This window comes from Dryas octopetala, chromosome 4, assembly GCF_963921425.1.
Source record: "Dryas octopetala chromosome 4, drDryOcto1.1, whole genome shotgun sequence".
Taxonomy (NCBI): domain Eukaryota; kingdom Viridiplantae; phylum Streptophyta; class Magnoliopsida; order Rosales; family Rosaceae; genus Dryas; species Dryas octopetala.
Genome location: NC_141369.1, coordinates 1,464,533 through 1,478,528, shown reverse-complemented (window position 1 = coordinate 1,478,528; position 13,996 = coordinate 1,464,533). Strand labels below are relative to the sequence as shown.

Below are 13,996 nucleotides of genomic sequence, written 5' to 3'. Positions count from 1 at the left end.
AAATACCTTTTAAATAGGGGGAAATACTCTTCAAATCGGAGAAATACTTTATTATGAATTAAAATGATTTTCTTATATATTATTATGAATTAAAATGATTTTTTTTTTATAAATTTTAAAACACTCCTGGTCTCCATATAAAAACTGTTTTTTTAAAGGATCTAAGCCTAATTATCTCTACTTTAAATAACATAAAAATTCAAATTCATTTCACTCAAATTCAAAAGACTTAAAAAGATCATCCAAATTTAAAACATCAAAACTCTAGAAAATTAAAAAACATAAGTCTCAATCAACTTCAATATTCATGATGTCTTCCTCGTAAATAAAGTAGCCTCCAATAATGGTTCATCAAGAGAAAGGTTAGCAATTTCAAGCATCCCAATACCTTCTTCACCCACGTTATCAAATACATCTCCTCCAACATAGGCCTCACCAAAAAGCCCAAGGCCCAAAGCCCACCCGAAGCCCGCCCGGCCCATTGGGCCTGAAGCTCAATCTAGCCCGAAATTTGGGCCGGCCCAGCACGGCTCGAAAGTCCTTTGGGCTAGGCTTGGGCCATCTCCTTGAAGCCCATGGCCCGCCCGAAGCTCGGCCAGATTAGGCCCGCCCAAAGCCCGTTTACACACAAATATATCTTCAATAAAAAAAATTAAAAAAAAAAAGATTTCGACTATGTTTTGATTCGAACATGAGACCTCACAAAACTAGCTTAAACTCTCAATCAACTAAGCTGACTAGTTTATTTGTTTAGTTTGTGAATCATAACATATTTAATAGGTTTTTCGTTTGTTTACTCCAATAAATTAGGTTTTATATAATTTTTCTATAATTAATATAAGAGAAAATTTGGGTTAAATACCTAATTCCAATAATTTTTTAGAAAATCAGTAAGGCTCCATAATTTTTCATTTGAGTTACTAATTTATATGGTTATATTTTAGATTAGGTCACAAATCATTTAGGCCTTTTTAATTTTCCGATCTTGCCCTTGGCTCGTACACTGGGTTTAGTTTCATCTCAGTTTTCCCTGCATTGAACGTGCCTGCAGGAAGAAAACGACTGCATCACTCCCCTGTTTTTTTATTTCCTTTCCTTTCCTTTTTTTGGCTCAGAAGAGCACAAGAGAAACGCATTACAAACGTACAAATAAAAAGGGACCACCCTAACGTCATTTCTAGCGGTCCTCTATCTTTTGATCAATCCTCATCTACACCTCCTCTATTTTGTCTTGTAGTTATTCTCATTTGCTGCTCCAATTTCTTGCCCTTTTTGCCATTCTTCACATTAACCACAGTTTCAAGGACAACCAAAACAATGAACCTTCATTCAGAGTTTCAGACCACCTTCATAATGAAAGCAAACTCCACCCTATATACTACTTGAACAAACTGAAAATGCTATAGTGGGTTCAAAACTTTCATTTTGTTTCCCATATATAAGAAAAGACTTGATCAAGGATCCAACATCAATATTGCAGCTAGAACTATGGCACTTGCACAGATTGATGTTAAATTAGTGATGGGGTCATCAATCACACGGTTTCATTACATTACATTTTATATGAAATTCATCCATTGAAGCTAGCTTAAGCATGATTCTGCAACATATGGCTGCGTAAAATTGATATTCCACAAGTAAAACTCAAAGATTCAATAAACTCAAAGCTGAAAGTAAGTATGTGTAAACATCAGTAGCTTCATAATATGATGCATTCCCTTGTTTATGTTAGTATTATATGGTCTTCATGCATTTCCCTGTTTATGTTTATATTATGCTAAACTAAAGTGTTTTATGTTAAATTTATTTTTCTGAATCTCAGTCACAACTTCAAATTTTGTTAATTGGTTGTTATATGAGTTTTGGGGGTGGTTTATGTGCACTTTCTATAATTTTCATGTTGGAGTTTAGGACATTAGGGTCTATCTTTTGAGAACCTAAACTTATCTCTTTCAATATTAGTCACACTTTAGATTTAGTTATGACTGTAGGACAGTCACAGTTTCAGATGCAGTTGTGACTACCAAACAGTCATAACTAAATTGTGACAGTCACAGTTAATTTTTTATTATTTTTAGGTGTTCTGTATTCATTCATTTTATTTTTTATTTTTTCTATTTGAATCCTTTGTGTGTGAATTGGAAGCCAAATGCATGACTCTTTATTCATATGTAATTGCAGATTTCTTAAAAAAACTTTCTCTCTTATTATAGTAGTCCTTCTAATGATTTTGTTTTTGTTTAATTTAGGGATATAGGTTTGGGTTATGAAGTTGGTTAATGGTACCAAGCACTCGACAGTGACTTTTTTATAACAACTGAGTACTTCTTCCGGCGCTCGGCTCTAGTTCCTCCGTCTATTTGAATGGTACATCCAAAAAAAATTAGGCTGAAGTTGTCTTTAAGAATAGGTAGCCTTTCTACCTTAAAGTCAGTCACAACTAAATCTAAAGTTGTGACGAAACAGTCACAACTTAGATTTAAGATGGTATCTTCTAAATGGAAGCAAAGATAGAGATGAATGTCAAATTATTTCTGTTTAACAGTCACATGTTTAATTTCCTCCTTAAGAGGGTATATGTTTAATGCAAATTTCCTTTTTATGTTAGCTTTTATGTTAATTAAACATGTAGGTGTTTTATATTAAACTTATTTTTTTATGAATATCATTCACAACTTCAAATTTTGTTAATTGGTTGTTATATGAATTTTGGGGGTGCTTTAGGTGCATTGTCTTTAGTTTTCATGTTAGAGTTTAGGGATTTTTTAGTTATGAATATCATTCGATCACAACTAAATCAGTCACACTTTAGATTTAGTTGTGAGATAGTCACATCTTAAATCAGTCACAATTAAATCTAAAGACATTAACAACTTAATTGTGATAGTCACAACTTTAGATTAGTTGTGACTAATTGGATTAATTATTTTTTTAAAAAAATATATAATAGTATAGTATAAATTAGGTTAAAGCAATACTTTTGCATAGTAGTTAACTTACTCTAATGGTGGGAGATATTTCATTTCTCTTGAATGAGAGGGGTTCGAATCCCCTCCATGTTAAATGTTAATTTAATTTTTTGTGTAATGAGTAGAGCTTGGCCGGAGGACGGTGGCTGGAGGTCGGCCGGAGGTTGGCCGGAAGACAGTGGTCGGAGGTCGGCCGGAAAACAGTGGCCGGAAGTCATTCATGTTGCTGACGAGGGAAGGGCAGATTTGAACTTTTCACAATGGCATAGCAAGTAAATATAAAAATGTTGAAGGCTTTTTAATTTCATTGAGGTTTGACTATTCAACTAGTATCTAATTTAAAATGGTATTTAATTTTGGTACCTAAACCAAAAAGTTATTAAAGTTTAGTAGTTAAAATCAATGGACCTTTAATATAATGTATTAATAATTTAATATATAAGAAATCTCAAGTTTTGTATTAAATATTTAAATGGATTATTTGGGGTTTCGATTGTTTTAAAAGTATTATTTGGGGTTTAGTTTGGGGTTTAGAGTTTTTATTACATATATTTTAGGCTTATTCGCGCCAATGCCCCCTGAAAGTAACTTCGATTTTTAATTTACCCCTTGAAACTTCATTCCTCCCACTTTGCCCCCCGAACTTTACAATTTCAATATTCCGTCAACTCCGTCTATGGGTCTGTCAAAAAACGCTTACGTGGAAGGGGCAATTAGGTCTTTTACATTAAAAATAAATAAATAAATACTTTCTAAAAAAAAAATTAAAAAAAAATAGAAAAACCCCACCCCACCTACTCAGCCGCCGATGGTGGCCCGACGACTCCTTTTTCCTGTGCAGCACCCCACCCCACATCACCCAGCCACCAACCAACCTCCCCTGCCTCTATCTGTCTCTCTTTCCCTCTCATTTCCCTCTCCTTCCCGCTCTCTCTCTCTCTCTCTCTCTCTCGCTCTATTCCCCTCTCTCTTTCTCTAGCTTTCTCTATCTTCCCCTCTCTCCCTCTCTTTCTCTGTCATCTCTGCCCAGATCCAGACCACGTCAAAACCCAAAGTTGTTGACCTTCGGGTAAGTTGCCGATTACAAAAGTCATTGGGTGGCTGGCGGCTCGGTTTACCTCAAAACCCAGATTTGAGAGAAAGAGGGAAAAGGGAGAGGGAGAGAGAATGAGAGGAAGATAGAGAGAAGGAAAGGTGAGGAAGCTGGGGAGGAGCTGCCGACAGTGAGGAAAGATGGGGAGGGTGGTGGGGTGGGTTGTAGGGGTGGGCATCAGTCGGGGTAGGTCGGTTTGGGACCCAAACCACCAGCCGGCTGAGAGGCTCGGTTTGCGGTGGTGCTGGCCCGCCACCGACCCATTTCTTTTCAGTCTGGTCAGCTGGGGGTGTAGTCGGATTGCAGGTTATGTGGGTCGGTGGTGGTTTGGGCTAAGAGAGGATGCAGTTGGGCTGAAGAGTGGAGAAGATGGTGGTTGTGAGGGTGACTGTGAAGCTTGTTGTGATTTGCAGAGAAGAGAATAAGAAGCTGGAAAAGAGGAGAGAAGAAAATAGAATGGGTGGTTAGCTGGGCTGAGGAAGATGATGACTGGTTGGGTGGCGGGCAGGTTAGTTGCCAACGCTCCGGGTGGGGTGGGGTGAGTTGGGTCGGGGTTAAGGTAGGAGAGGGAATGCTGGGGATATATATTTTTTTTTTTATTGTTTTCTTTACTTAATTCAAATTTTAATTTTTTTAATTTTTTTTTATATATTATAGTTTTATAATAATTTTTTGTCCACATGGCGGGTTGTCAGTTCCGAATATGGGACACGTAAGCGTTTTTTGACAGACCCATAGACGGAGTTGACGGAATATTGAAATTGTAAAGTTCGGGGGGCAAAGTGGGAGGAATGAAGTTTCAGGGGGTAAATTAAAAATCGAAGTTACTTTAAGGGGGCATTGGCGCGAATAAGCCTATATTTTATAAACATACGATGCAATTGTATTTTCAACTATCTGAACCGTTCATTTTTTAGTTCTCCACTCAAATATCATCCTTGTAAAAAATTAGCTCAATTGGAGATGTAGAAGTTAGATAACGATGGTCCAACTTATGAACAATCGTGGTTTTTTTAATGATAATCGAAAGGGTAAATGAATTCCAATTTGGCCGATTTTTTGTAAGGATGATCTTTGACTATGAACATAAAAAATGAACGGCTCATATTGTTGAAATTACGTTGTGGTCTTCACAATTGTGGAAAAGACAAGATTTCAACGGGAAAGTTATTAGAATTATACTTTTCAAGTGTATTTATATGTAGAGGTTCACATCTCAATCGTGTTTTTAACAATCTGAACCGTTTATGTTTTAGTTCCCCACTCAAAGATAATCTATGCAAAAAATTAGCTCAATCGAAGATGTAAAAGTGAGGTAACGGTGGTCGAATTAATGAATGATCGTGGTTTAATAACTTTAATTATAGTTGTATATACACATGTACATTTATGTTTTATTATAGTTGTAATGTTGTATATAATTTTAAAAGTTTATTATTTATGGTATTACACTAACATAATAGTATTATATAATAACTTAATAAGCATATTAATAATTTATTGAAGTAAATAAACTAAAAAGATATTAAATATGTTATGATTCACAAACTAGACAAATAAATTAGTTAGCTCAGTTGGTTGAGAGTTGAAGTTTGTTACATGAGGTCTCATGTTCAAATCACAATATAGCCAAAATCCTATATTTTTTTTATTGAAGATATATATATGTGTGTAAACAGGCTTTGGGCCCATTATGGGCTGCACGTTCGGGCCTAGCCTAGCCCGGCCTGGCCCGAAATCCCTATTGGGCTCCTCTAATTCAAGCCCAAACCTAAAAGATTTGGGCCGGCCCATTGCCGACCCTTACTCCAACATCCCACATTTGAGTAACACCTTCTTTGTAACTTGTTCCTTCTTAAAGAGTGAATGAACTTATACTTACTTCAATTCCTTTCACAACACGAGGAGGAACAAGGTTGTCCAAGTAGATTCAAAGCTATGGCCACCACACTATTGGTTCCATGAGAAACATATCATTCATAGCATCAATAGCTCCAAAGTCACCCAAGCACATTGAAAAAATAGGCATACTCCACATTGATATCTCTTCTAGCTTGCTCATCCGAAAAGTATTCCTCAAGACACTTTTTTCTTTCCCTTGTAATCTCGACATCTTGGTGTGGAGCAACACAGCTAGGATCTTCTTGAAGCCATTTTGGACTATAATACCTATAAGTAAATAATGATATCATTTTATAAAATTATAATAAAAAAATTAAAAATAAATTTTAAAGACTTTAAAAGGAAAGAAGCACATAATACTTACCTAGGATTTAAAGAGTGAGCCAAACAATGTAGTGGTGTGCTCCACTAAAATGATATACACCACATCAAAGAAGTTGCTATATTCATGCAGTTGCCTGTGCTCATTCCTATAGATAGCTGCCTTCACTTTCTCTATCATGATATCCCATCCCTCATAAACTAAGTGAAGACATGGCTTATCTGTGTCAGCCATCCTAATCATCTCATTTATAGGTGCTGTAAAGGAAAGTATATAATCAATCTCATCCCAAAAGTATTCATCTAATATCTTTTGCTTCACTGCTCTTGTTTTGCTCGGATCATCCTCTTTATATAAAGACCAGTTTGGACTAATCACCATTTGTTGTAGACCTTCCTTTACTTCGTTAAATTTTCTAATCATCACAAGTGTTGAAGCAAACCTGAAATAGATACATATAGTCAAAATATCAAGCCGAAATACATAGGCCAAGAATGCACTTGGATCTACAAGAAATGATGGGCATATAAAATCATGGGCAACTTGATAACTTGGATCTACAAGAATGCACGTGAGGTGAAATCATGGGCATATAAAATGGAGATAATTAATAGGCCCATCCATTTTTCATGAAATGATTTTCCTGACCGATAAAAATGGAGGTAATTAATTAATTCATGCTGATGCATCCATAACACAAAACTCTACAATTAATGGTTAATCCATTATTTTCATATTGTTGGGAATCAAGTTAAGTGCTTAGTTACGAGGGCATGTGCACTTCTGGCACACATCAATTTAGTCCATGTTACGTGGATCAAGAAAGATTGAGCATCATGATATCAAATAAAATACAGAGAAATTAACTATTGATTGTGGGTTTAGGGTGATTTTTGGCTTTTAAATTTAATTGTGGGTTTTAAAAGGTTTTTTTTTTAATTTATTATTATTTTAAAAATATTATATTATTTATTTTTCCATGTGGCTATTTTTAATAAATTAAAGTCATTACAGTAACATGTCACGTCAGCATTTAACGATTTTTTTTTACGGAAGACTTAACAGAGGTATTTTTTTGCCAAAAAATTGAAGTTGAGGTACTAAATCGTTGAAAATTGAACTGGAGGTACCAACTTGCAATACGAGGCAAACTTGAGATACTAAATTGCAGTTTTCCCTAATAATTAATTCTTTGAAAATAGTGTACTGTGTATGCATGATGATTAACTTAATAGTTGTTGTCTGTTTCTTTTGTTTTGGCATTTGCCCTCTAGTAACACAAAAAACAAAAAAAGTGTCTAGACATGAGAATTTCCTCACCAACCTATAATAATTTTGAGAAAAAACAACAAATATAGAATGCTTAGAAACAAACCTTGTTTGAGCAATGGAGAGCAACTTCAATTTGCAGTGGTCCTTATACATAGTCAATCTCATACTATGGTTCATAGTAAAATTTTGGCTTTTTAGCAAGACACTCACCTGAACTGATGATAATATGTCTCTAACTTAGGTTGAAAAAGAATGATGAAAAAGGAAAAATATGAAAGATGAAGAAGAATAAGATAATATAGAAGAAGAAAAAGACTAAAACAATGATGATGCATAAGAAAAAGAATGAAAATATACATTTGCCTTAGGATGAAAAAAAGATGGAAGAAGAAGAATATATCTCTGACTTAGGTTGGAAAATTAAAAAAAGACGAAGAAGAAAAAAGTGAAGAATATAGAAGGGAAAAAAAAGACTAGATCGCTAAGCATAATATAGAAGAAGAAGATGAAAAGAATTTTATTTACCATGTCTTCAGAATTTTATTTAAGAAGAAGATTGAAGAAGAAAAAGAAGAAGATGAAAATAATTTTATTTAAAAAAGAAGAAAATCGAAGAACAAAAAGAAGAAGACGAAAAACATTTTATTTACCGTGTCTTCAAAATTTTAATTATTTGAAGAAGAAGATCGAAGAAGAAGAAAGAAGAAAAAAGAATAATTTACATTGGCTCCATAAACTACGTAAGAATGACTACCAACGATAATTCACCACCCAAGCAAAATCAAATGCAAACAAAAATGATGACACACAAACATAAATGTCAGAACATTTAAAATTCATAATTAAAACTAAAATTGAAATAACAAATTGATTTTTCATAATCATAATTTGAAATTAGAAATTGCTTAAACTATGGTATTTGTTAATCCAACATTAAAAGTTACTATTTGAATATATAGGGGTAATATGAGGATTCTAAGTAGTAGAGTTGATTAAGCAAAACCTATAAAAGGAAAGTAATCATCGTGATATTATTAAAATGGGTTTTAATTGAAAATGAAAAATCCTTGGATTTTACCCAAAGTTGTGTATGTCTCTTGGGTGTATATTTAATTATGGGAAAAATTCATTTTTAGTCCCTGTGTTTTACCTTGTAATCAATTTTGGTCCTTGTGTTTTCAAAATTGCCAATTTGATTACTGTGTTTATGTTTGCAAGCAATTTTAGTCCACCACCACCAAAATCATCCCTCTATTCCCTTCCACTACCGATAGTAACACACCACCACCATCCTCACCCTCCCTCCATCCATCTCTCCCCCATCAGCTTTTTTTTCTCTCTCTCTCTCTCTCTCTCTCTCTCTCTCTATTGGGCATAATAGGTGAAATCTACCACAAACCCGCCGCCACAATTGGTGGTGGTGGACTAAAATTGCTTGCAAACATATACACAAGGACCAAATTGGCAATTTTGAAAATACAAGAACTAAAAATGATTGCAAGGTAAAATAGAGGGACTAAAAATGCATTTTTCCCTTTAATTATTTATAATGTTTTTGAACATTTTTAATCCAAATATAATATTTTTGATTTTGAAATAACTAGATCCAATGAGTCATATTCTTTCTTGTACAAAAGAGGCTAAAGGGAAAGTTGCAGGGTAAATATTGTCAAGCTAGCTACCAAGTTACAAGCCAAATGAGTCATGAAACTAAAAAATCTTAACTTAAGATTCCAAGATATTAATTTTTTTATTTAATCCAAAATGGACCTTAAGGGAATAATACACAATATTAACTTAAAATTCGTAGAGTAGTACATCAAGTCTGGAGTTAGCCATCTCAGATTCTCAAGTCACAAGATAAAAAGGTTACATTCGTGACAAATATAAGAGTTAAGTTAACACGTACAACTTCACAAGTGATCAGCTTCCTAGCTAGCTACTAGTAACTTGTCTACAATTAATTAATTAATGTGATACAGTTGATGACATGCATACAAAACAAGTTAATTAATATTTGAGTAGTTTTTTATCCCTATGACCGAGCTTGAAGCAAATGTGAGCAAGGAGAGAAAAGAGAAAACCAAAGAGGGTGATATTCCAGTATAATATAAGCAATGCCCAGTCGTGGTGGGTTTTCTTTGGCAAGTGGGTCCTGTCTGAGATGAGCAATGCCCTATATACTGCTTCTGTTAGGGCATAGGCTGAGACAGGGTCTGATTCTTGGGCCAGAAATCCATACTCTGTAAGGCACACGATATCATATACTCCGCTTGTCTCTGATACACCCAAGCATTCACATATTTTTAGCCGCCCTTCAATCCTCTCCTCAGTTGATAACATGTCACCATGTGTCAATATCAAGATAGGCTTCTCATCATCTGCATATACATATGCATGTAGTAATGAACACTGTATGTTCCTTAATTAATTGTATATAACAAGCATATTAACATTTAGAGAAAGAATTTCATGTAACAGGTGTATACAACATTGTGTTTATCTCTCTCATTACGTGCTAAATCACATAATGAGAGAAATAGACACATATAATGTATAACCGTAATAGGTAAGTTTTTCCTAACATTCATCTACTGACATGTAATAAGTTAGTAACACTATTCCTTAATTAATTGTCCATATATAGCATATTATTGAAACCCAAGGATATGCATGGTATTATCACTTTATCAATTAAACAAATAGATCAAGATATATAGAATTAATTAATTAGGAAGGAATTAAACTAGCTTACTGCAATTTCTGAAAGCATTAGAGCAGAAAAGCTGTCTTGTGGCCTCCATTGGCTTAGAATCACCATCTCGAAATGCCTTGTAGATCTCTGCCATGTTGGCCACCACCATTGCACAGTTCACTCTCCTCCTCACAAACTTGGAAGACGATTCCGACATAAGAAGAGCCATATCATCATCTTTCATTAACGCAGCGTCCCCTGATCTTAAGCATACTTGGTTGTGTTGAATCCCATCATTCATCCAACTATCATTCATCCAACTTGACACTTCTTCTTCAAGACTAGGACTACTATCATGGCTACCCAATTGGTCGTAATGGAATCCCCGAGAGTCATACACACAGAACCCACTTCGCAGAGACCTCAACACATTGTGCTCTTTCAAAAACATGGTCGTGTGATCATTTCTACAACTTCCAATATACAAATGGCCGGATATCTATATAGTTAATATAAATATGTAGATGTTGTAAAAGTATGTAGAAATTAAGCTTTGTGGAAAAGAGGAGGCAGAGAGAATATCATCTGTCATTTTCATTCATGTTATAAATATCCTTATATAGAGGTAGGGTTTACTAGGTTTTGAATATTTACTACTATGCCCCTACAACTAATTACAGGAATAGCCACATATAACAATATATTTACAACACTCCCCCTTGGATATTCCATGTCATTAGTGTTGTCTCTGCTATGCGCTTCTAAGTTGCCTCGTTAAAACCTTGCCAGGTAATAAAAACCATGTGGGAACAAAAATAACCCTGGTCGAAGGAAAAAGAGTGCAACGCGCGTGAGTGTGGAGTAGTCGTATCAGAACCTCGAAAGTAGGTGAAGTCATATCTTCTGGATCATAAGCAGATAGTATGTCAATGGGAGCGGGGTGCATTAGAGTTGCTACACCAAAACCTTGCCCGGTAAACCCAATGGGAAAAACTCGTGGTCGAAGGGAAAAGATGAGCAAATGCATATATATCATATCAACACATCTTCAGGATGTAGTATGAGTAGGGTGACCATGCCAAGATGTGCCTCATTAAAACCTTGCCAGGTAACAAAACCCAGTGGGACAAAATAACCCTGGACGAAGGACAAAAGAGTACACGATGGTCAAGCGAGTATGCTTCGGGATACTCCCCCTAATGTCGACTCCCCCTAAAGACTACATACTAGGTAAATCAGCCAATCTTCGTAAACCAATACCTCGAACATGCATCAAGAACGTGGTGACTTGGTGAAGAGGTCTGCATGGTTGTCTTGAGATCGGATCTGCTTGACTTCGATCATCTGATTGTCTTGTTATTGTTGATTGAAGAAGAACTTCAGTACAATATGCTTGGTGTTGTCTCCTTTGATGAAATCTGTCTTCATCTGCTGGATGCAAGCGGCATTATCCTCATAGATAATCGTTGGTTCAACAGTGGTGGAATGCAGCCCACACGTAGTTCGAACATGCTTGGGAACTGCTCTTAGCCATATACATTCACGAACTGCTTCGTGAAAGGCTAGAATCTCAGCATGATTCGAAGAGGTAGCAACAAAGGTCTGTTTCGTAGACCTCCAAGATATTGCTGTATTCCCAATGGTAAAGACATAATCAGTTTGAGAACACGCCTTAGGCGGACATCATTCCGAGGATCGAGGGGGTTCGATCCATTCCTTGATGCGTAGCTAGGGATAGAATAAGTCCATATCCGTCGTATCTCAAAGGTAGCGGAAAATATCTTTTATGCCATTCCAGTGGCGGCGTGTTGGCGCAGAGCTACATCTAGCTAACAAGTTCACAACGAATGAGATGTTCGGTCTAGTACATTGAGCCAAGTACAATAATGCGCCTATTGCACTTAGATATGAGACTTCTGGTGCCAATATCTCTTCGTTATCATCTGCGGGACGAAACATATCTTTCTTAGGATCTAGACTACGGATGATCATGAGCGTGCTAGAAGGCTTTGCTTTATCCTCATTAAAGCGCCTTAACATCTTCTTGATGTAATTCGATTGATGGACTAGAATTCCATCTGCACGGTGTTCGAGCTCCAGGCCGAGACAGAAATTCGTTCTCCCAAGATCTTTCATCTCGAATTCCAACTTCAGGTGTTTAGTTGTTTCCTTGATCTCTTCAGAAGTACCCATTAGATTCATGTCATCGACATAAACAACTACAATAGTAAAGCTGGAACTTGTTCTTAATAACACGCAAGGGCATAGAACATTATTCACATATCTCATCCCGATCAAATACTCACTTAGACGGTCATACCACCTCCGTCCGGATTGTTTCAATCCATAAAGTGAACGCCACAAACTAATGGAGAGCGTGTTTCGTGGTCTGGAACTATTTGTATCGGGTGTCTTAAGTCCTACGGGAACTTTCATATATATATATATATATATCTCTGTATCAAGATCCCCATAGAGATATGCAGTAACCACATCCATAAGCTGTATACTCAGTTTTTCGGAAACTACCAAACTGATAAGGTAACGGAACGTTATGACGTCCATTACGGGAGAATACACTTCCTCGTAATCAATCACAGGGCGTTGAGAAAATCCTTGCGCCACTAGACGAGCCTTATATCTCACAATCTCGTTTTTCTCATTACGCTTCCTTACAAATACCCATTTAAATTCTACAGATTTAACATGGGGAAGGTGTAGGAACGACAGGCCCAAACACCTTTCTTTTTGTCAAGGAATCTAATTCGACCTGGATTGCTTCTTTCCATTTTGGCCAGTCGTCTCGACGTTGACATTCATCAATGGAGTGAGGTTCGATGTCATCGCTAGTTATGATTTCGGTAGCTACCGCGAATACAAATATATCATCGATTATAATCTCTTTTCGATTCCAGAGCTCACTTAAGCATGCATAATTTATAGAGATCTCTATGTTCTCGGGAGTGGGTTCAAACGTTGGAGCGTCCCCCAACGCCGTCTCTTCTGGGACAGACCCATAATCCGGAACTATTTTGTAAGATGGATCGATTGAGATCGCGATGTCAAGGAGACTCGTTTGTGCCAAATGTATCCTCTTCCAGGGATAAGAGTCCATCGAACCTAGTAGTCAACCTCACTTCTGGGCAGGGACATATGACTGGTTAGCCACTATTGATGTACCTCGTCCATCTGGGACGACACGTCCTCCTGGGACGACACGTCCTTCGGGGACGGATATCCTTGCAGGCACGTTTGTAGCAGGTATATGTGATCTCGTCACTTTAGCTAGATCAGAGAATGCGTCTGGCATATTATGAGTTATACTCTGTAGATCTAGAATTCTTCGCACTTCACTATCACATTGTGCGGTTCGGGGATCGAGATGAGACATAGTGGGGACATTCCACGTCAATTCACGTCGTTCTTCAGGAACGGTGACGTTCTTATCTCCCCCTAACGGCGGGAAGACTGTCTCATCAAAGTGACAATCCGCAAATCTAGCGGTAAAGAGATCGCCTGTCAAGGGCTCTAAAAAGCGTATAATGGATGGGGATTCATAATCGACATATATGCCCATCGTTCGTTGAGGACCCATTAACGTTGTAGCGGCGCAACTGGCACGCAAACTGCATACCCAAATACGCGTAAGTACGAAACGTCAGGTTCGTACCCAGTCACCAACTGTAACGCGGAATAAGGTTGGGTAGCAGTGGGCCTCAACCGGACCAACATGGCTGCATGCA

General features: G+C 36.7%; 1 protein-coding gene and 1 pseudogene across 1 annotated transcript; both read right to left on the bottom strand.

Moving 5' to 3' along the window:
- Positions 1-1,199: 1,199 nt before the first annotated feature.
- On the bottom strand, positions 1,200-7,735 carry LOC147286021 (uncharacterized; annotated as a pseudogene).
- A 1,543-nt stretch (positions 7,736-9,278) lies between these two features.
- On the bottom strand, positions 9,279-10,535 carry LOC147286020 (uncharacterized). The gene is made up of 2 exons (XM_086242760.1): positions 10,314-10,535; positions 9,279-9,939 (listed from the first exon to the last, which is right to left on the bottom strand). The coding sequence occupies exons 1-2, from the start codon at positions 10,495-10,497 to the stop codon at positions 9,569-9,571; spliced, it is 555 nt and encodes a 184-aa protein (XP_086098886.1). The 5' UTR covers positions 10,498-10,535; the 3' UTR covers positions 9,279-9,568.
- Positions 10,536-13,996: the final 3,461 nt, after the last annotated feature.